General features: G+C 42.1%; 1 protein-coding gene across 5 annotated transcripts in view; it reads right to left on the minus strand.

Annotated features, from left to right (window-relative positions):
• Positions 1–917: 917 nt before the first annotated feature.
• zfyve16 (zinc finger, FYVE domain containing 16) overlaps positions 918–21356 on the minus strand; it is a 33631-nt gene continuing 13192 nt past the window's right edge. For 3 of the 5 annotated variants that reach the window (XM_076986644.1, XM_076986645.1, XM_076986646.1), the window contains 14 exons: positions 20178–20354; positions 19711–19913; positions 19148–19343; positions 18834–18956; positions 18555–18710; positions 16792–17016; positions 8514–8596; positions 6080–6184; positions 5783–5933; positions 5603–5683; positions 5258–5420; positions 4765–4870; positions 4487–4663; positions 918–3367 (listed from right to left, as the gene is read on the minus strand). In XM_076986644.1, coding sequence (XP_076842759.1) covers positions 3209–3367; positions 4487–4663; positions 4765–4870; positions 5258–5420; positions 5603–5683; positions 5783–5933; positions 6080–6184; positions 8514–8596; positions 16792–17016; positions 18555–18710; positions 18834–18956; positions 19148–19343; positions 19711–19913; positions 20178–20354 — 2105 coding nt within the window. In that variant the 3' untranslated portion in view covers positions 918–3208. Of the gene's footprint in view, positions 3368–4486; positions 4664–4764; positions 4871–5257; positions 5421–5602; positions 5684–5782; positions 5996–6079; positions 6185–8513; positions 8597–16791; positions 17017–18554; positions 18711–18833; positions 18957–19147; positions 19344–19710; positions 19914–20177; positions 20355–21356 lie in introns of those variants that run through there. The other 2 variants (XM_076986648.1, XM_076986649.1) reach the window with 2 other exon arrangements.

The raw sequence follows: 21356 nt of genomic DNA on the forward strand, positions 1-21356 counted from the left end.
CAGCACGAGTTTTAACAAAAACTAAAAAGTTTGATCACATTAGTCCCATACTATCGTCATTACACTGGCTGCCAATTAGATTCCGTATTGACTATAAAATACTTTTATTAACATATAAAACGCTGCATGGCTTAGCTCCAGACTATCTTAATGAACTTATTGAACAATATAACCCAGCGCGTTCACTTCGCTCGCAGGATGCAGGGTTATTAACTGTTCCTAGGATCAAAAAGATCACAGCAGGTGGAAGAGCCTTTTCTTTTAAAGCTCCACAATTGTGGAATAATCTTCCTGCCTCTATTCGGGACTCAGACACAGTCTCAATGTTTAAAACTCGATTAAAGACTCATCTGTTTAGTTTGGCCTTTGATTAATCTGTTACATATTTACTACATCTCATATCTTTTCTCCGAGGTTCACCTGGAAAGTAACATTGCAGTCGGAGCCTACAATACCAGCATCGCTGCTCCGACACGCAATGAAAGCCTGGCGTTCATCAACAGACATTTACAGTGACAATATCAAAACCCAGAACTTTCATTTTTACCTTTACTTAGTCTGTGTGATTTGTGTGTGACTTGTGTATTTGTCTGTATTTTGTGTAATTTGTGTGTTAACGGGCCGCCCAATGGAGGATGGGTTCCCTTTTGTGTCTTGGTCCTCCCGAGGTTTCTTCCTATTCCCCACCATCTAGGGAGTTTTTCCTTGCCACTGTCGCCTTTGGCTTGCTCATAAGGGATTTGGACCCATAGTATTGTTAACTTTGTAAATACTGTAAAGCGCTTTGTGACAACATATGTTGTGAAAAGCGCTATACAAATATATTTGATTTGATTATGTAAACCAAAACTATAAAATACAGATTTAAATGTACAAATATATGTGTAGCCAAATAAGCACAAAGAATATTGTGTATATATAAAAGCTTTATTCTATATGTGATACATATTAGAAACGAATGTTATTTCAAGAACATTCTTAGGTCCCAAATACCAGTATCTCCAAATAAAGCTGGTTTTCATGAATAAATACACATTATGCAAAATGGTACAGTTTAATACCTTTTTGTAAAGCATAAAATTATTAGTTATTTAGTTTTTGATGATTTATCAAGTAAATCAATGATGGTGAGAAAAATAATTTAAATGCCCTATAATTGTCCTAACTCCAGATATAAGGGAGTAGTAATTTATCCAAGATGTCTATAAAATGATGATATTTAATCTGAATCCTTCCATAACAATCATGTGTATTTAAATATCATTTGCATTTCCATAAATATCATTTGCAAGTATGTGAAAGACAAAACCAATCATAACTGTCAAAAGAATTAGCTGTTGTCCCTCCCCCAAAGAAAATGCCACTAACTGCACTTGGTTTTTTCTGTGGTATCACCATGAGCATACAGTTCTTAAAAATGTGCAATACTGAATCACACATCAAATCATCATATTTTACAGACTTTGGGGAAAAAAATTAGTGTACTATTTCTAAAACAGACACAGTACAAGAAATGAAATAAGAAATTACAATTGATTTTTAGTCATGAAGATCACTATTCATCATAAAAGTGCATATGTAATTTCAGAGCCTGATAAATGGTTGGCATCTTCATTTTGCTGGTTTTTAAAACAATTGTCATCATCACTCCCATTTCTGCAATTCTTATGATTTTTATCAAAATAGCTCCTGTGAATTCACCGTGAGTTCTTCTAACAAACAATCTGTGTAAGCCTTCACCGATAACATGTGCAAAACATTAGCACAGTGGCACTCCACAAAGACTGGCCTCATACGTTGCTAGGTAAGGTGCAATATATCTGTTTTAAGGAGAGTTTCATGACTACCATCTACTGGGCAAAACATTCAGAACTGCCCCGCTAAACTCTTTCAGAACACTGCAGCAGAAGTAGGAGACCTCCTGAGATAGAACACACTGTGAAGAAGTGAATGTGACCTTTTGAAGAAATACTACCGTCACTGGTTATGCAGGAATTTAGCAGCTACATTTTCAAGAATTCAAAATGCTTCAGCATCTGGCCAGAGGTGGAGTAGCACAATTAAAATCTTCCTCTAGGATTTTGCTGCAAGATTTCCTTAAAAACAAAGACAACCAACCAACTAAACTGCGACAGATACACTTTTAAAATAACACTAATGAGAACTATCATTTCAAATAATTTTTCAGCGCTACATTTGAAAAATGACAGATATTACTGTAGTCAAATTCCATTTGTATTACAATACTTTATATTAAAACAGTTGATGACAAAAATATTACAATAAATTAATTTCAAATGTTTGGTACAAAAAGTAACATTTTATTTTTATTAGTGTTAAGATGGAGCGGTTTTTAAAACCCAATTTTCATTTTAATGGGCTTTAAATAACATCTACAAAACCACTGCAACCGAGAATTAACGCAGCTATGCAAATTCTATGTGCAGCATTTTTTGTTATCGACTTTATTCAACATATAATGAAGGTGTACGCTAACAAATCAGCTCTTCTGCAAGTGACTCAAATTTCTATACCCTATCAAAAATATCACCTTTATTCAACACACAGAACTATTTAAAAATAGCATTTAAGCTCAATAAAAGCTTTAGAAATGTAAGTGATGCCTCCATCTACCCAAATAAACAGATGTTCCAGATCTTCCTGGGGACTTTATGAAGCCAGGAGGGGTGATAGGCCACAGTATACTGTACCTAAAGCAAGACACATTAGGGGAACCCTTCTGATGGCTCTCAGATGAAGCTACTTCACGGATCAGCACTAGGTACCGGTAGTTATGACTGACACAAACACTGCAGATTCAAGGTCTCCAATCAGAAAAAGATTAAAGAAAGCAGGGGCCTCGTTTGCCTTAGGTACAAAGTCTGTTCACTCTCACGAATAGAAAATAATAACAACAATTATTGTTATTATTATTATTATTTTATGTTGTTTTCTACACCAACCTACATTTCATTCCCGACCATTCTGAAGTGCTCTAAAAATAACAATTGCTGGGAAGTGCAAAGGACATTTCTCTACAAACGTTTATCCTCTTTGTCCTTACAGGTGATTCTTTTGCATACCTCGCAAGAGCTTAATTAACGTCTGCTCCGACATTTGCCTGTGTGTCTTTCCAGAATGCAATTTGTTGGCTCAAAGGAGGGCCAACATCCCTGCCACTGGAGGGTGCTGTGCTCACCCTGTTGATTCAAAAACTCTGAGTGATGAAGAAGAACAACTCCATGTCCATTGCTTGGTGGGGGATGGAAGAGCTTCCGCCATGAATGACGGGGATGAGGGCCCCGTCCAGTTCGTTCAGATATTTCTGCGGCAGGAGGCGTCCGCCTGAGCCAGCCTGGTACTCAACCTACAGCAAAACACCATGGAAAATCAATCGCGTGCTCCAAGAGTACTGGTTAACAGTGAACTGACAAACGGTATTTGTTCTTGCAGCAACAATGTCAAGTTTACTTTTCCGATTAACAAGTCATTAAGATTATGTTTGTAGAAAGTGATTCAGTTTGGGTTTGCTTAGTGTTCAAACTTATATGTTTATTTGACTATTTTTGAATACGTGGGCACTCTTATGCATTTCTCCGGTATGGTAGTCTCACTTCACCACTTTTACTACCTGCTCTTAATGCTGCCAATACCACGCTCCCTCTTGTGGTGTGCCTTTAGGATCATGGTGTGGCCTTCATCCAGCCCCTTTCATACCTATGGCCTGAACTGTGCTGCAGCGGCAGCTGAAACCAGACCACTGGAGTTGCTGGGACCAGTGGCTCTATTTGAGGGGAGGGGGTTTATACCTCACCGTTCTCCAGTAAAGCCAGAATAACGCATTAAGTCAATGTTCACATTCTACATTTTCACATTCAACCATTCTACATTTTTTCTACATTGCTACACTACATGGTTGCTGGAATTAAGGTCTTTTTACAAGTACTTTTTCCACCAACATGGTGGAATGTCACTACACTTCTATTTTCTGTCTTATTTATGTCTTTTTTAAACTTTTTTAAATTTCATAACAAACAAAACAAAAGTGGCATCAAAGAAAAATATAAACACAACAGAATATAAACACAGCAGATATGCTACCTAAAATTCATGCCTAGGCATATTTTTATATGCCTTTTTTCCCCTGAATGGACGTCTGCTATGCCACTATGTGAAATACATCTAAACATACTACCAGATAATAGGCTGGCTATGTACAGCTTGTTGCAATATCAAAAACCAGACCATCTTAGCCAATTTGTATTTTTCTTATGGCCTTTAGGTAGTGCTGTTATAAGGTCAACAGAAACCCACAAGGATCTGCTTCAAGGCATTGAGGGACAGCAAATAAGAATGCCACATGAATGGCAAAAATATGAGACGATATTGAGCCTGCAAATGTGTTTTGGTTTTTATTACTATTCTATAAGTATTCTGAAGAAGTTATAACCAGAGAAGAAGTTCTAATGCAACATGAAACAGTTACCATGTCAGTGTCAGTGGACACCCGAAGTCCAATAGAGTTAATCCCACTGGTGATGAGAACAGAGAGGTGAGGACAGAGGGCTGCACAGCCGGCCGTGGCGATCTCCCTCTGAAACTGACCACAGGAGGCAAGCACAGCCGACAGGGAGCAGGCGGGGCTTTTCAGCAGGTAGAACACCTGGGGAGGGCAGGAAGGAGGGGGGATTGAGAAAAAGTTGGGGGATGGGCTCAGATCACGATTTATCACACCTCATGATGAAGGCTCACTGCAGGGCACACCTCGGTACACTGAATGGTGTGCTTGTCCATCTCAAACTCAGAATCCTGCTGGATCCGGATACTGGGGACCCCCTCCAGGGACTTCCCGTCTATGGGACTGATGATGCTGTCAATGTGATATATGCACGTGCACACACACACACACACACACACACACACACACACACACACACACACACACACACACACACACACACACACACACACACACACACAGTTACAAAATACAAAGAGCCATAACCCGAAGATCCTCCTTATTGCCTAACTATGAGCTTTACTGGACAAAAACATTAATAATGTTAACGACTTTTATATTTAAACCAAAGCGATTTAAAACCAAGGCCACATCTTTTATACAGATCCCTTAGACACTACCAGCATCATCAAAGCTAAACCAGCAGGCCTGCAGTCAACACAGTACTTACGTAAACTGGCTTATATACCACAAGCTCTCAATTAGTATGGACCAATGTGGGATTCAAAGAGCTTGTACCCAGTATTGACAGGCGGGGTCCAGTCCACCCAGCGCACAGTGACATTCTCTCGGGAATCACTTGAGTCGGCCTTTCCGCAGGAGATCTGGAAGTCTGCCTGGTCCTTCAGGGCCTGTCGCAGCGCCTCCATGGTGTCTGGTGGGATCTGCACCATCAACCCGTCTGAAGGCCCATTGACACACCAAAACATAAGGCACCACAAACTGACCTCTTTTAATCAAAGTAGCCTTTTTTGTCATATATGATCAAATTAGTCCATGTAAATCATTATTTTGGTAAAAACTAAAGCATCAGTCACAAATGACTAGCTCCATAGCGGTCTGGAGAAAAGGTGAGCTTATTACCTTCCACAATGCTTGATTTGGCTACAAATCCCGATGAAGCCTTCAGAGCTCCGTTGAACACCACAAAGCTCGCTCCAGTCACTGCAAGAATAAAATGATCAAACAAACAAGATGGAAGCTTGAGAAAGGAGATGCTGGCTGCCTACATAATAAAGGGGGAAGAGCCGAAAGGCGGCTAACCTCTCCGGGTCTTTCCCTGGATGCTGTTGGCTTGTGTCTGGTAACTGCCATCCTCGTTCTGAATGCAGACCAGATGGGAGTCGGCCTCGGTGCTGAAACAAGCTCCCACGCTTATTACATGCTCGTTGGATGAGGACACCACCTTCATCATCTGCAAGGGACACACGTGCTTGCGCTCAACACCACCACACCTTGGGAATGTTCTGGAATGATCTACATAAATTGAAGCACAAGGAAGGGAATAGGAGCCATGCTAGTGTCACTGATGCTAAAGCTGTGACTGGACTGAAATCTCACCTCATTAAACTTTGACCTTGGAATGTCAATATAGCTGTTGCCCACTTCCATGTGGATGCGTAGACCCTCGACTACGGGCACACTGTACTGGTAATTTCTCAGATCCTGGAGATTTGTCAAACACAGGCGTCATCAATGTTCGTACTAAACAAAGGGTACAAAATGTGGTTTCTATATACACTCAACAGCCATTTTATTGGACTTTGCAGGTGCACATTTGGAATCTACAGCCCATCTGGTGCAAGGTCATGAATCTTGAAGCCCTTCATCAATTCTGAGCTCTGAGAAGTGCTGGTTGTCTCTGGGTTATACACCTCACCCTCATGCCAGCAGGGCTTTAACTTATGGGTTACATTCTGCAAACGTACCTACAAACTGTACCTGTAAGTAGTGCTGGGCAATAGAAACAATCGTTCTGAATCGCAATAAATCTTTCATCAATAACAAACTTTGGGCAATATAATTCTATAACCTTTAGTTTGTATTTCCCAACTAAATGGCACCAAATCATGCAGCCAATCCTCACGCTGCACACCGATTTGCACGCTCAGTTGGAGGATCGCATTTAAACAGTAGCATGTGATGTAGATTATGATGTGATGGCCAATGGAGAGCCCTTAGAGAAAACATGAAAAATCAAGCCTTCTGCTCTCTGTTATAAAGAAAGGAAATCTTACATCCCTCGTATGGAAGTCTGATCGTGCGCAGTTAAGCCCAAAATGCCAAATATGCTGACATACTATGCAAACAAAGTCTGTACCATTTGAAAAAATGCCATCCATCCAGTTGAGTACACAGCAAGTGTAAAAGTATGTTCAGGTGTTTTTAGCAAGCCGCTACGCAGTTGCATTGCCAACCATCTCCTAAGCATCAATCAATAGTACTGACCTTTACCCTTTATTTCTATGGTAATATAATTAATAGGTTTTCATTATTTGGGCATGGTAATCAAAATGTAAAATGTACACTGCTCAAAAAATAAAGGGAACACTAAAACAACACAATGTAACTCCCAAGTTAACCACACTTTAAACCAATCTGTTCAGTTAGGAAGCAACACTGATTGTGAATCAATTTCACCTCCTGTTGTGCAAATGGAACAGACAACAGGTAGAAATGAGAGGCAATTAGCAAGACCCCCCTATAAAGGAGTGGTTCTGCAGGTGGTGACCACAGACCTTTTCTCTGTTCTCATCCTTTCTGGGTAATGTTTTGGTCACTTTGGTCAGTTCTCCAACCATAGAGGTAGCATGAGGCAGTGTCTACAACCCACAGAACTAGTGCAGGATGTGCAATCATCCACGATGCGAGCTGTGGTGAGGTTTGCTGTGTCAGCACAGTGTCCAGAGCATGGAGTAGATAACAGGAGCCAGGCCAGTACACCATAAGACTGTAGTAGGGGGCTGTAGGAGGGCAAACCCAGCAGCAGGACTGCTACCTCCTCCTTTGTGCAAAGAGGAACAGGAGGAACAGTGCCTCAGCCCTGCAAAATGACCTCCAGCAGGCCACTAATATGCATATTTCTGCTCAAACTTTCATAAACAGACTGGATGAGTGTGGTATGAGGGCCCGAGGTCCACAAGTGGGGCTTGTGCTTTTTGGCATTGCCAGTGAACATGGTAGATTCACCATTGGTGCCCTGTGCTCTTCACGGATGAGAGCAGGTTCACACTGAGCACATGACAGAGTCTGGAGACATGACACTATGGAGAACGTTCTGCTGCCTGCAACATCCTCCAACATGACCGGTTTGGCAGTGGGTCAGTAATGGTGTGGGGGGCATTTCTTTGCTTATGTAAAAAGTATAATGATGCACGGACAGGGTGTAGGCTGGTGGGTGGATGGAACAGGTGAACAGGAGAAAAAGATCACCACCCATAAAACATGTAACGTAAAACAGTAATAAAAAAAAGCCTCATCAATCAGCATGTGTGGGACTGGCTGGGACCCAGACAGGCCTGGGATGCTGTAATGTAATCACATGCAGCCTGAACTGGGGCTGAATGTGTTTAGGAAGGCAGGCCATAGCAGACTTCTTCTGAAGAGCCAGGCTGTGCCATTGAAACGCCAATATTTTGGGTTTCACTGACCCAAAAAAGGCATCCTGCAGAGGCATCAAAACAGCATCATTTAACAATACATTTCGAATCGGGTCACGTAGTGCAAAAACAAGATAAAAGTAAAAGCAATAAGGAATTAAAATGGTGTCTGGAATCTCCCTATGGAGCTGCATCATAAAACCCTGTAAACAAATCCGTGTTGTACATGTTGATGTTAGTTTAAGATCAGCTTGAGGTTCCATCATGCTGAAAGAAATAGATGTTCACTGCTATAAAATCACGTGTTCCACACATGTTCTTAAGAACTGGTAATAAAGTGATCTTAGTAATATCTCTGGTTGATGTCAGAGTGCACAGAAAGAGATAGCACTTACAGCAAGTAGGTTCATGATGGTATGTCCTGTTTCTCTGAATACAGACTCACGAAACCTGACACTAGTCAGTGGGCTGGGATACACTGTGAGGGAAGGGGTGAACAACATGTTAGCGTGCAACACATTATAGCTACAGGTAAACTAAGAAAAGAGCTTTCTGTCAAAGACCCATAATATGAAGCCTTCTACAAATAGGAACACAGGCCCTAGCAAGTCACACCACCTTCCAGCTAACTCTGATTCACTTTGTTTTATTTTGGTTTTTCAGCATTTCAGTAATAATAATCTATTTACGTGCTAATCTTTACTTTTTGCCTTCCTAGACAATTTTTACAGGTAGTACTTCCACTATCAAGACGGGCAATTGACTATTCCGGCCACTGAACAACTTTCTGCTTTTACAAATCAGTTAGCGTAAGTCCGTTTAAATCGGCTAGACACGGTAAGTGTTTTGATTTATTCATGGCTGGTGTCGGTTTGTTTCCTTGTTCGGAGTATGGCATGTTTAGCTTAGTCCCTTTCGCCACCGACAGCAACAGTGATAGCATTTGTGAGAGGTGCAAACTAGTTAATTATCTCGTGGCGAAAGTGGAAAGTTTAGAGCGCTGCTTCCACTCATTATTGAGGGATAGAGAGACAGGGTCAGTAGTAGGTGTGGACGCGCCAGGGAGAACTAGCGCCTCCGTGACTCCGGCGATAGAGCCCTCACAGCGGGGCGAATGGGTGACGTCTCGGCGGCGTAGTCGAAGAGCGAGGGCTGCAGCTAACGCTAACGCCAGCCCACCAAAGCACCACTCCCCGGTTCACGTGTCAAACAGGTTTGCCCCGCTCAGTGCTACACCCAGCCCCGTCGACAGGGGGGGGACAACCGGGTCTGTTGTCCCGGGCCCCAGGGCCAGAGGGGCCCATCAAAGAGCCCAGCAATAAATTTTTTATTTAAAGTCTATAATTTTTTAATAATCTTGAAATCTTTCATTAATATAAAATTCTGTACTCAAAATAAGCTCAATGGCTAAAATATATATGTTTTTTTTACCTATCTGCATATTTTCCATTTCCAAGTGCATACACCCCTGCCTCCCACTGAAAAATGGTTTGATCCAGCACCCGTAACCGGCTGGTACCCGCCCAACAGCGGGAAATACAGTGGTGGATAGTTATGTTGAAATTGTAACTACTTAGTTTCACAACAAATATCTGTCTGACTGAACAGTTCTCTTGAATTATGTTAACAAATACGAGCCTCTTGTAATTCCAGGACGAAACATGAGAACGTGAAGACGTTAAGATTGGGCGTTTTGAAAATAAACAAACATTAAATAATGTGATAAAAAGCGAATTATTTCGAATCATTTCGAGTATATGTATAAATATTTAACTTAATTAAGTTTATCGTGCTGGGAAATATTGAAATGGACCTTTAAAGTGGCATACAAGTGCTTGAATTCCTCCTTATAAAGGTTTATGAACCCTGCAAACATGACTTTGTTTATTGCGCTGAAGCGCGGCGCGCGCGAAGTTACAAAAGTCAAGAGGTGCACGACCTCGCGAATCGACAGCGCGTGAGGCCCTCGCGCGCGGGCGGTGCCACTGCGATTAAAGAGGTGGTTAAATTAGCCCAGACGATGTCCGATGCGGTAATCTGCTCTGGCCCCATCCCAATGCGGCGCGGCGATGAGCAATACAGCAGGCTCACGTCGTTAAACCGCTGGATGTCCAAGTGGTGCTCCGAAAATCAAGTGGGCTTTATTGATAATTGGAAAGAGTTCGAGAGCAAAAGCCTGGTCTTTTAGGCAGGGACGGTGTCCACTCCACCTGACTATCCAGAGTCACGACCAGGCCGCAGACAAACAGGCTAAACTGTCTGTCTGCGAGCTGCTTAGAGGCGTCACCAAGTTCCCATAGGATTGAGACTGTGTCTGTGCCCCGGGTAAAATTAAATCATAAGAAAATAGTCCGCCTTAAGTTTTTAAATAATATTCAGACTTCACATCCAATTATTACCTATATGACCGATCTGAAAATTGGATTAATCAATATTCGATCACTCAACTCTAAAGCAGTATTTGTGAATGAACTTATAACTGACCAGAAAATTGATATTCTGAAACGTGGATTCAATCTGGTGATTATTTAACTCTAAACGAAGCCACTCCTGTGGGATATCAACTTCGGCTCCGAATCCGTTTTTATATTTTGCTATTTTTGTTTGGATTATCAAATAAAAAACAGAAAAATACAAGCCTGATTTGTTATTTTGTTTTTATATTCAAAACGAAAAACAAAATAATGAAGTTTTTTTTATTTTCTGATTTTGATTTTCAGTTGAATATCAAATGAACAAATGATACACGGATTGGCTGCATCCGCCACTGCCTACACATTATCGAAATCATACCCTAGATCTAATCTTAACGCTGGGTATCAACGTAGATAATATAAATATACTTCCGCAAACCGTAGCAATCTCTGATCACTATTTAGTCCAATTCGAGATTCATCTTAACATAAATACCCGCTCGTCTCCTCGGCAGTGTATAAAGCGCTCGATAAATTCATCAACAGCAACACAGTTTATTGAAACCCTCCCTGATTTAACTGCTTTAGCTCATTTGTCATCCGATCCAGGAGAGTTAGATAGTCTAACCGACTGCTTAGAGAATACCTGCAGATCAGCTCTAGATATAGTAGCTCCACTAAAATATAAAAAGGCTAGATCCAAAAAGCTAGCCCTGTGGTACACTGACCAAACTAGAAACTTTAAACAAATAGCACGTAAATTATAGCGGAAATGGCGATCAACTAAGTTGGAAGTATTCCACTGTGCCTGGAAGGATAGCATTATTGACTACAAACGGGCACTCACAAAAGCACGCTCAGCATACTTAGACTCACTGATAGAGAAAAATAAAAACAATCCTAGATTTCTTTTTAATACTATTTCTAAACTTACAAAATATCAAGCAGGCGCAGAACCTCAGATTCCAGTAAACCTCACTAGTGTATTTATAGATTTCTTTGATAATATAATAGAGAATATTAGACAAAATATAAAACCTTTTATTAGCAATACAACTGGTATGTCATCTGGTTTGGTTGATATTGATTTAAATTATATACTGGGAGAAAAACTTGATGCTTTTCATCCACTCCCACAATCAGAATTAGAGAAAATAATCTCTTCCTTAAATTGTACTACCTGCACTCTAGACTCGGTTCCCTCAAAGTATTACCAGCTGTAACTGAACCTCTTCTAACTATAGTTAACTCATCCATTACAATAGGTCACATGCCCAAATCATGTAAATTAGCAGTTATTAAACCTCTGATCAAGAAACCAAATCTTGATCCGACTGTGCTAATCTAATTATAGACCCATTTCGAACACATCATTTATATCCAAGATCATAGAAAAAGCTGTTGCCCAGCAATTATGCCTATATCTGCATAGGAATCGCATATTTGAAAAGTTCCAATCTGGCTTTAGGCCCCATCACAGTACTGAAACAGCCTTAGTCAAAGTAACAAATGATCTCCTCCTTGCTTCAGATCAAGGCTATGTATCACTGTTAGTGCTTCTCGATCTTAGTGCAGCTTTTGACACAATTGATCATAGGATCTTGCTAAAGCGGTTAGAACGCTGGGTTGAAGTCTCAGGCACAGCCCTTTCATGGTTTTACTCTTAACAAATCGCCATCAGTTTGTAGAGCTCAATAATATTCCATCCAAACGTACAAAAGTTAAATATGGGGTCCCGCAAGGCTCCATTCTAGGACCACTATTATTTACATTATATATGCTACCATTGGGCACAGTTATAAACAAACATGGTGTCAATTTTCACTGCTATGCAGATGACCCCCAACTTTACATATCAGCCAAACCTGATGACAAACTCAGTTTAAGAAAAATTGAGGCCTTCATTTTTAAATGCTGGATGTCTCTAAACTTCCTCCAACTTAATGAGGACAAAACAGAAGTTCTCCTCCTGGGACCTAAGGCCTCAAGACAGAAAATTCCAGATCTAATGCTTAATCTCGCAGGACTACCCCATTACACCTGGCACAGTAGCCAAAAACCTAGGCGTCATACTCAACTCCGACCTATCATTTGATAAATACATAGGTAATACTACTAGGATAGCTTTTCTACATCTCTGCAACATTGCCAAGTTAAGAAATGCATTATCACAGGATGATGCAGAAAAATTGGTACAGGCCTTTGTTAGCTCTAGATTAGACTACTGTAACTCACTACTGTCAGGATGTTCAAATAGGAATCTAAATAAACTTCAAATAGTTCAAAATGCCGCAGCCAGAGTTCTGACCAGAACTAGAAAATTTCAGCATATTAGACCAGTCCTATCAGCCCTGCATTGGCTCCCAGTTAAATTCCGTATTGATTTTAAAATTCTATTATTAACTTATAAAGCACTGCATGGGCTTGCTCCTGAATACCTCCAGGAACTTATTTGCTACTACGAACCCCCACGTCCACTAAGATCACAGGGCGCTGGTCTTTTATTAGTTCCACAAATTAATAAGGTAACAGCAGGGGGAAAAGTCTTTTCTTGTAAGGCCCCCCAGCTTTGGAACAACCTTCCAAAATGTGTCCGGGACTCTGACACAGTCACAATCTTTAAGTCTAGGTTGAAAACCCACCTATTTGGTTTAGTGTTTGATAATTAATTAGTGGTGGGCCGTTAACGGCGTTCGTTAATTTGATACTCTTATCGGGCGATATAAAAATTATCGCCGTTAATCTATTCTTAAAGTTGGGTTGGGAACTGGGTCAAAATGGGTAAGCAAACTATGATGACTTTCAACTTGATAGTTTAGCTTGGCTGTATTCCTAACCAAATTGCACAGTAGGGGCGAGAACGAGTTTTCAAACATGTGAATTACAAATCGTACGTATTTTTACATGGATGCAGCCACGAAGTCGCCAGGTTTGCTTCATAGAAAATTCATTTTTAGGAACGTAAAATGTTACCGGAGCGGAGCTCGGAGCGGTCGTTTTCTGCATGGTCCTAGCGCTAGATTAGTTAAAACTTAGATAGAGTTAAAACTGCAGAGGACCAAAACCGGCTTTTGAAAAAGATCCCCCCAAATTACGTCCGTGAGGTTAAATGTACTAAATGTTGGCTTACATTTCCAATATCATGTTTAGCTGAATAAACATGTTATCAACCCCTTTTAATGTACAGTATGTAGGCTTACAAATTCATGTTTAACTGAATAAACCGTTGAACACGAGTAGCCTACATTTTATTGAGCATGTTTTTTTCTTCAAGTATCAAAGTAGAACAGCTTCCTCAAGCAGTCATTGATGCATTTTGGAAACAGGAGATGAGCCCCTGGTCTAATGCACCCTCTGTATTAAGAAACCCTATCTCAAAAACTGACTTTTAGTCATTACTTGGGTAGCACGCATATGAGCCATTTTAATATAGATTAAGTTCAAGATTTCAGTGAGATTAATCTAGATTAAAAAAAATTAATCTATGCCCACCCCTATAATTAATATTCCCCCTTAGATAAAGGTACAGATCCAGGGGTTCATAGATGAAGGGTTTTATGGTAGACTGGGGCCCTGGTGCTGTCATCCTGTCACTGCTCGTGGTCACTCAAGTTTGTTGACAGTGCAGTGGATGGATGCCATTGTCTCAGAATGCAGAATGCCATTGTCTCAGAATGCAGAAAGAATAAGTTACCTTCTGGTTCTTCTAGGCTGTTTTAGCTAGTGCTGCCACACTCCAGAAATTTTCATAATCTCATCTGTATATGTCCCCGTACAGAGCTAATTCTCCCTGTTTTATTTTCTCCACATGGCTGCCCGCCTGTTCGAGGAAATGTGAGATGAGGAGAGACAAGCGATCCATCCTGTGCCAGCCACCTACTGCCTGACCGGATAAGCCTACACCATGATGGACATTATTACATCTTTTCCTTTTCTTTATTTCTTTGTCTAAATTGTTGTTATTGTCATGGTGACCGGTGTCGGCCAGAGGAGGATGGGTTCCCCCCCCCCCCCAACTGTTGTAAAAAGCGCTATATAAATAAAATTTGATTGATTGATTGACTTTAAACTCATCCTTAATGACTCTTGATTCGACTCGAATTAATCCAAAAAGACTCGAACAATAAAAGTCAGTCTATTATTCAGGAGCCGTTATCCAATACACTTTCCTTACGTTTGTTTCGGTCATTTGGGACGCAACCCCTTTTCTTGTGACTTATCACAACATTGTTTATCAGCGGAAAATTAGAGAGAAGTGTAAAATTAAGGTTGCCATGGCTTCGGCTGGAGTACCTACATGGAGCCTTTGACTATATGGATTTGAAAAGCCTTGTACATAACCAAAGGACGCAACGTGTAGTAAATGTGGGGAACCAAATGCAAGACACTGGAACATCACATCAAACTACATAAGACATGTGAGAACACACCGGATGCCGTCATGACAGCTTGCGTAGTAGCCCCAATTAGCGTAGTAGCCACTTGTAAACAAACATCAACAACCATGGACATTTTAAGTGTTGAGTATAATTAAGTATAATCTAGGCCTGTGTTGAAAAAATCCGATTTTCCGATTCAGAATCGATTCGCATATGATGATCTGATAATCAATTCGTACGTCCAAAGATAGATTTTTTTGTGAACTTTTACCTCCGCCTCGTCACTGAATTCACGCAGGCGTGCTCGGTCTAACTAACTGTAAAACAACATGGCGTCGGACAGTGACGGTAACGACGATAGTCAAATCGGCAATCTAAAAGCAGAAGGACAGTTTATCCAGTGTCAGTGACTATTTACAGTTAGTCCATGTCACTGACAGTTGACCCAGTGTTTTTACAGTTTAAAAAAGTAAAAAATGTTCTTGTAACGTTGGGCGCAATGCGATGGACGAGACAGAATCTTTTGCACATTCCAAATCGTTATGTTTATTACATTTACCGAAGCGCAGACAGCACACATAAAACACGTTTACATAGAACGTGTGACTCAAACAACGGCGAGCACAGGACGCTGCGCGAACACACAAACCCCACGTGACGAGACGAGCCACAGGTGAGACGGACTATCGCAAGACGCACCCGCACCCACAGAGATCTACAGACGCAGACGAGTAGACGCAGGCAACGTTAACACACGCCCAAAAGGGAGGGGTCGGGGACCGTAACATGACAGTTCTGTATATTCCCACTTTAAAGAAAAATACACGTTTAAATTTTATACTTTCAGTTTATTAAGTGTAAGCACTTTTAAAATAAAAATGCATTTGGTAGCAACAGCTTTTGGGTGAATTCTTAATTATTTCAATCATAATAATAATGCAGTGGTTAGTGTCCCAGTAGGAGTCCACTGTTGCAGACATAGACACCTTAAAGATGTCCTCTGTTTATTGTCCTGTTTATTACCTTTCTTGAAGGTAGATTTATGATTACCCTTTTCACCAGTCTTCCAGCCATCAGTAACTACCAACTACCAGTAACTATTTGCTGATTAATATCGATATAATACTAGTTTTAACATGTTGCTTCTGTACATAGTCAGGAAACAGCTCAAATACATTTTTAATAACACTAAACCCCGAATTGGATCGAATCGGATCGGATCGATTAAATCGGATTAAATCGAAATAAATCAATTCTTAATCTTCAGAATTGGGATGATTCTTGGAATTTGAATCGATACCCAGCCCTAGTATAATCCCAGAATAAAAATAAGTGATGAGTTCTATACAGTTTTGAGCAAGCAAAATTTGTGATATTTAAATCATTTTTACATTTTAAAATGTCTTACTTTTTTTTTACGGTATTGGCGATAAGAGACATAGAAAACAGGCAATACGTGGAAGTGGCCGATAATGGGGGATGGCCAACAATAGGAGCTACCAAGTTAATATATTAAATAGTTATTTTCCATCTCATGTCCCTAAGCTTATCCTGGTATTGACTAGTAACTTGACTTGGACTCTAGCCTAAAGACTCAAAACTAGCTTCCCTTTACCAAGTCAGTTTTGTCTCACACCTGTGTCCCTTTCCAGGTCTGAAGGGCTTGCTAAACAAGTCAGACATACCCAGACTGCCTTTACATTAAGCAATCACACACTCAATGAAGTGCTCTGTGAGAGGGTCACATATGTTTTCTCATCCTACAAAAATCCTGAAGTGATTTTGGAAACAAATTCTTCAAGACTGCAGATATCGTCCTGCTCAAACACCTGTTCTGAGCCTCATTCGAAAAAGCAGAAATTATAATGCTGGAGGCTTACCACTGTATTCTATCCCCAAACTGAGCAACAGCCGAAGAGGGAAGACTTTGGCCCAGGGCACCTCCAGTTTGTGAAGAAGGACCCCACACAGGAAGGGGCAAGGCGGCAGTGCGAGGCCCTCTAGTGGCTGAAAGCTCGGACAGAAGAAGAGGAAACCACCGTGGTCCTTGCTGCCCAGAAATTTGTCTGCAAATGTCACATTGCCAAGCTCTTCGATAAATTTCCCTGAAATTAAGAGAGGATAAAATGTAAAGCAAAAATCCCAATTATATTAAATCATAGAAACCTTCCAGACCTGTCATCCCACTACTCAATTCTAATGAATAAAACGGTTATAGAGTTGAAATCAACTAAGGCAGGAGAGGCCAGCCTGCGGCTCTTTGCCTGGTTTCATGCGGCTCCCCAGCAGGCCCGCGCTCTCACCTGCACTAACGATCTGTGCCGTGGCCCTGTTACCTCATCAGCTCTGAGGGCGACAGACTGCTACATCTTCGTTGTGAGCGGTTTGTTTACAAGCCTAGCAAGCCGCTAACACTTTTAAAACCGGTGTAGTGAAAAACGGGAGACTAGTAGCATGAAGTGACTGAGTCTCGTTGGTGAGACGCGGTCTTCTGTCACACGTTTTGGAATAAACCACATACAAGGTGCAGCAAAGGCACCGCAGACGATTGAGGGAGGCTTCAAAACTATTGCCGCTGTCTGTTTTCTTCCTAAAGGTGAGCGCCAGTCAGTGGCGTTGTAACGAGTGTTGATAATGGAGCTAATCCACTTTTAACCTAGAAAACAACAGTTGCATACAGAGCTCGTAGTGTGCGTGCACGCATGCTTGAGCAACCTCGCAGTGCTGTGGCCCACCTCCTCCAACCGTGCCAAAGTCATGAAGCATATCACGACTTACGTTTATATAGAAGTTTGGGTTTGTTTTTTTATGTGATGAAAACACCGCCAAGCTTCCCAGTCAGGACAAGATCATTTCAATTAACAATTTGTGTCAAATTCTCCCTGAGTGTGTGTCTGTGTCTCTCTGTTCAATAAAAAGTAGTGTCCGAGTGTGTGTGTGCTTGTATGCCCAGTGGTGGATGGTGCTCTGCCACTAGGGTCTGTCCTCTCTCTCCCCTTCCTGCACCCCATTCAGTCCCCCAGGGGGCTGTGGCTTCCAGTAGAGAGTACGCTGTGCGCAATTGGCTGCCGCTTCTTGCCGGTGTGTGTGTGATTGGTTGTCTGTGACTTATACCTGTGTTAAATTGTAAGGCGCCTTGGGTATTCTGAAAGGCGCTTTATAATTTGAAATCATTCATTCATTCAAGTTTGCTCTCAAAATTGCAGGGGAAAAATGCACAGCAAAACAAAAATATGAAGATGAACAGAGGACGTTTTTAACAGAGTAGGCAGCCCTAGCCCGGCACCCGGGGAGCAGTTGGGGTTAGGTGCCTTGCTCAAGGGCACCTCAGTCATGCCCTCAGGCCTGGGAATCGAACCCAGGAATTTCTGGTCACAAGACCGGTTCCCTAATCACCAGACCATGACTAAACCCCACACTGTTTGTGTGTGACATTTATGATAAATCTGAACAGAGGTCTCCCTGTGTGTGCATGTGTGTGTGTGAGAGAGAGAGAGGAAAGGATGGGTGATGTTCAAGCGTGCCCATGTGTATGATGTGGCTCTTTGCTGTAAACACAGTAAAAAAAAGTGGCTCTTGATCTCTGACGGGTTGGCCACCCTTAGAATAAGATGTCATGCTCTGACATTTGCCAGGGACTTACCCTTCTGAGCATCTTGGTAAATGCTAATGTAAAGGTTGAAGATGTCTTTAGGCAAACTGTTCTCCTCCGAGAGACGCTGAAGAACAAACACCAGCTCTCTCTGGCCCACTCCCTGCAGACCAGTGGAACTCAAACACCAGCACCTCCGCTCACAATCTAAAACACGCAGTCACTGCTTTTAGTAATGTAAAAATACATAAATAAATAACAATTCTAATGAATTACATAATCAGCACTACATTTACTTTATTGTCTGGAAGCATTATAAACTTGCCGTACATGTTACCAACTTGACATTGACCATGAGGTTGGCGTTGAGTACAAAGGTCAAAGGTCTTGGACCTCCTTCCTCCAGGAGTAGCATTATTTGGCAAGTGGCAGGACGCTCCTCCACCAACACATCTGTAATATGGTGGAGTGTTACATGCTACATCAAAAGTTGAACTAACTGCATTTTTCAACTAAAAACCTTTAGCATTCTGAAGTGCCCTGACCACCATGTTTGGGCTTCTCCTGAGGTCTTATTGAGGAGTCATATCGGACACACTTTTTGCTTAACACCTGAACACGTGTACGGGGCTATTGGGACTCACCCCCTTCGTCTTGGTCCCCGGTGGTAATGAGTAGTGGCGGGAGCCCTTCCTCATCTTCAGGCACCAGTGAAGGCACCGGCTGCACACAGCTCCCCAGGCCGCAGAGCAGGGTGTAGTCCCAGGGGCCGCTGAGCACCCGCCGCTTCACCTGTGCACCACCCTCAGGGTCCCCTCCCTCACCATCCTTACGGTCAGACTGTAGGGTGTCAGTGAGGAACAAAAGTCAAAGGATCGCAGATTAGACAGATTACATTAGTAGACATTAACTTGACCATCATCTGCTGCTAGCTTTGAGTTTTACATAGTCTTACATATTCTTCTTGGATATGTTTTGTACACAAAACCAAAACTGTGACTATTTACAGTTGTAAATGGGGCAAGACTTCCAGGACTTAATCAGAGTCTGGAAACTGGGCCACAAACATAAAAGGCTAGCACTTAAAGGCCATCTATAATTGTAACTCTTATTATTAGTAACACAGAACTATGATTACATTTTAGCCTCAAGTCCGAGCAGCCTTAATGTAGACAAAGGTAAAGTATTAGTGTAGAGCTGGTAGTACCGTTGGAGGGTCTGGTGGTACCGTTGGAGGGTCTGGTGGTACCGTTGGAGGGTCTGGTGGTACCGTTGGAGGGTCTGGTGTGACTGGACTAGATTCCTGGGAGCTTCTCCGGGGCCGCACCGACAGTTTAGTGGTGTCTGCCACTTCTCCATTCGGCAGAATTCCATCAGCAAACCACACGTGCTTCTGTTCTCTGGGAAAACCTGCCAATTAATAAAAACATGCAACACATTATAATCCACAGCAGAAAGCAAAGTCGACATCCAAACCAAAACGGAGATGGCTAGATTTTTCCGATATCCACTCAGCATCCCTTATGCTGTTTCTCTGCGTCGTTCGCTGGACTTGTAATGCAGGTTAAGACATCCTGAAGCATTCTCCACCGCAAAATGGCAGAAGCTGGTTGTGCCTGTCCTCCAACACACACCAAACACACATGCTGAAGCTCGGCGGTGGTGAGCACGTACCGTCAGTGCTGGGGTGCTTGAGGGCGGAGACGGGCACCATGACGGTGGGTGGGGGGGAGTTGAGGGTGCCAGCTGCACGGGCCTGCTGTAGGGGGGGGATGGTGGAGCAGTATTCAGAGGGCACGTTGGGGTTGGGGCTGGGGCCAGTGGGGCTCATCATCCTCTCAAGGGCGTGAGCTGCACAAACACGCACGCACGCACGCAAACATCACGTTTCTCCATGTACAAGCACATTTCTGCATGTTTGAAGGAAAACAAACAAAGCATACAGCCAACAAACAGAAGGGCTGCCTCCTGCTGACAAATTTGTTGACTCTGCTTATTTTACCAAAACACAACATAACCAATGACAACAACGTAACCAAATCAGAATGCTAACTCCTTTTATCACCAAGAGATAGCTAAAATCCATACACTCAGAAACAGTCAAAGTCCGACGCAATAAAGACGGGTCGTTCCGGAACCAAACTGAGATCCAGAATGCCCACCCCAGTCGTAAGCATTAGTTCCAGTGTCATGAACTAACCAAGTGACTGCAGACTCAGAAGCAGGACTGTTCTGTGCGTCAAGGAGAGTTAAAAGTTGCATCCAAACAGGAGGTCCAGTGCCAAGCAGAGCTGCCGGGTCTTACCAAAGTGCTGAATAAGCCTTGCAGTGTATCGATCAAGTATCACAGGACCTCATCGACCTGATTATACTGGCACCGGATGTGACAGTAGTGAACACACAGGTCAGAGTACAAGCTTACAGTCACACACAACAACGGTCACCAAAACGAGGCTACCAGCTAAGAGCTGAAGGAGTGAACACGGATGTCCTTTATCCACAGTGCCAAGCCAACCGTCTCGAGCACGAGATGTAGCTAAATATGATTTATTATTGCCAAGGAGACATCAAGGAAGTTATTACATATTAAAATGCAGATATCTGCTACTAAAAAAGTAAGGGCAAAAAAATGCTAAATGTTTCAATCTTCGCACGTTAGCCTAGATTGTTAACCTAGATTGCACTCGGCTAGCGATTCACCTCACCTCAGTCCCGTTTATCTGGAACTTAAATTCCCCTCCATCTTTGCTCAGTCGTGTGTGTTCGATGCAGTCTCCCTGGAGTGTTTCAACACGAACTGAGCAAAGGGAGGGGGGGTGAGCATGTCCCATTCTAACAAATGAGCGAGTGAGA

The sequence above is a fragment of the Brachyhypopomus gauderio genome, unplaced genomic scaffold (assembly GCF_052324685.1).
Source record: "Brachyhypopomus gauderio isolate BG-103 unplaced genomic scaffold, BGAUD_0.2 sc47, whole genome shotgun sequence".
In the NCBI taxonomy this organism is placed as follows: Eukaryota; Metazoa; Chordata; class Actinopteri; order Gymnotiformes; family Hypopomidae; genus Brachyhypopomus; species Brachyhypopomus gauderio.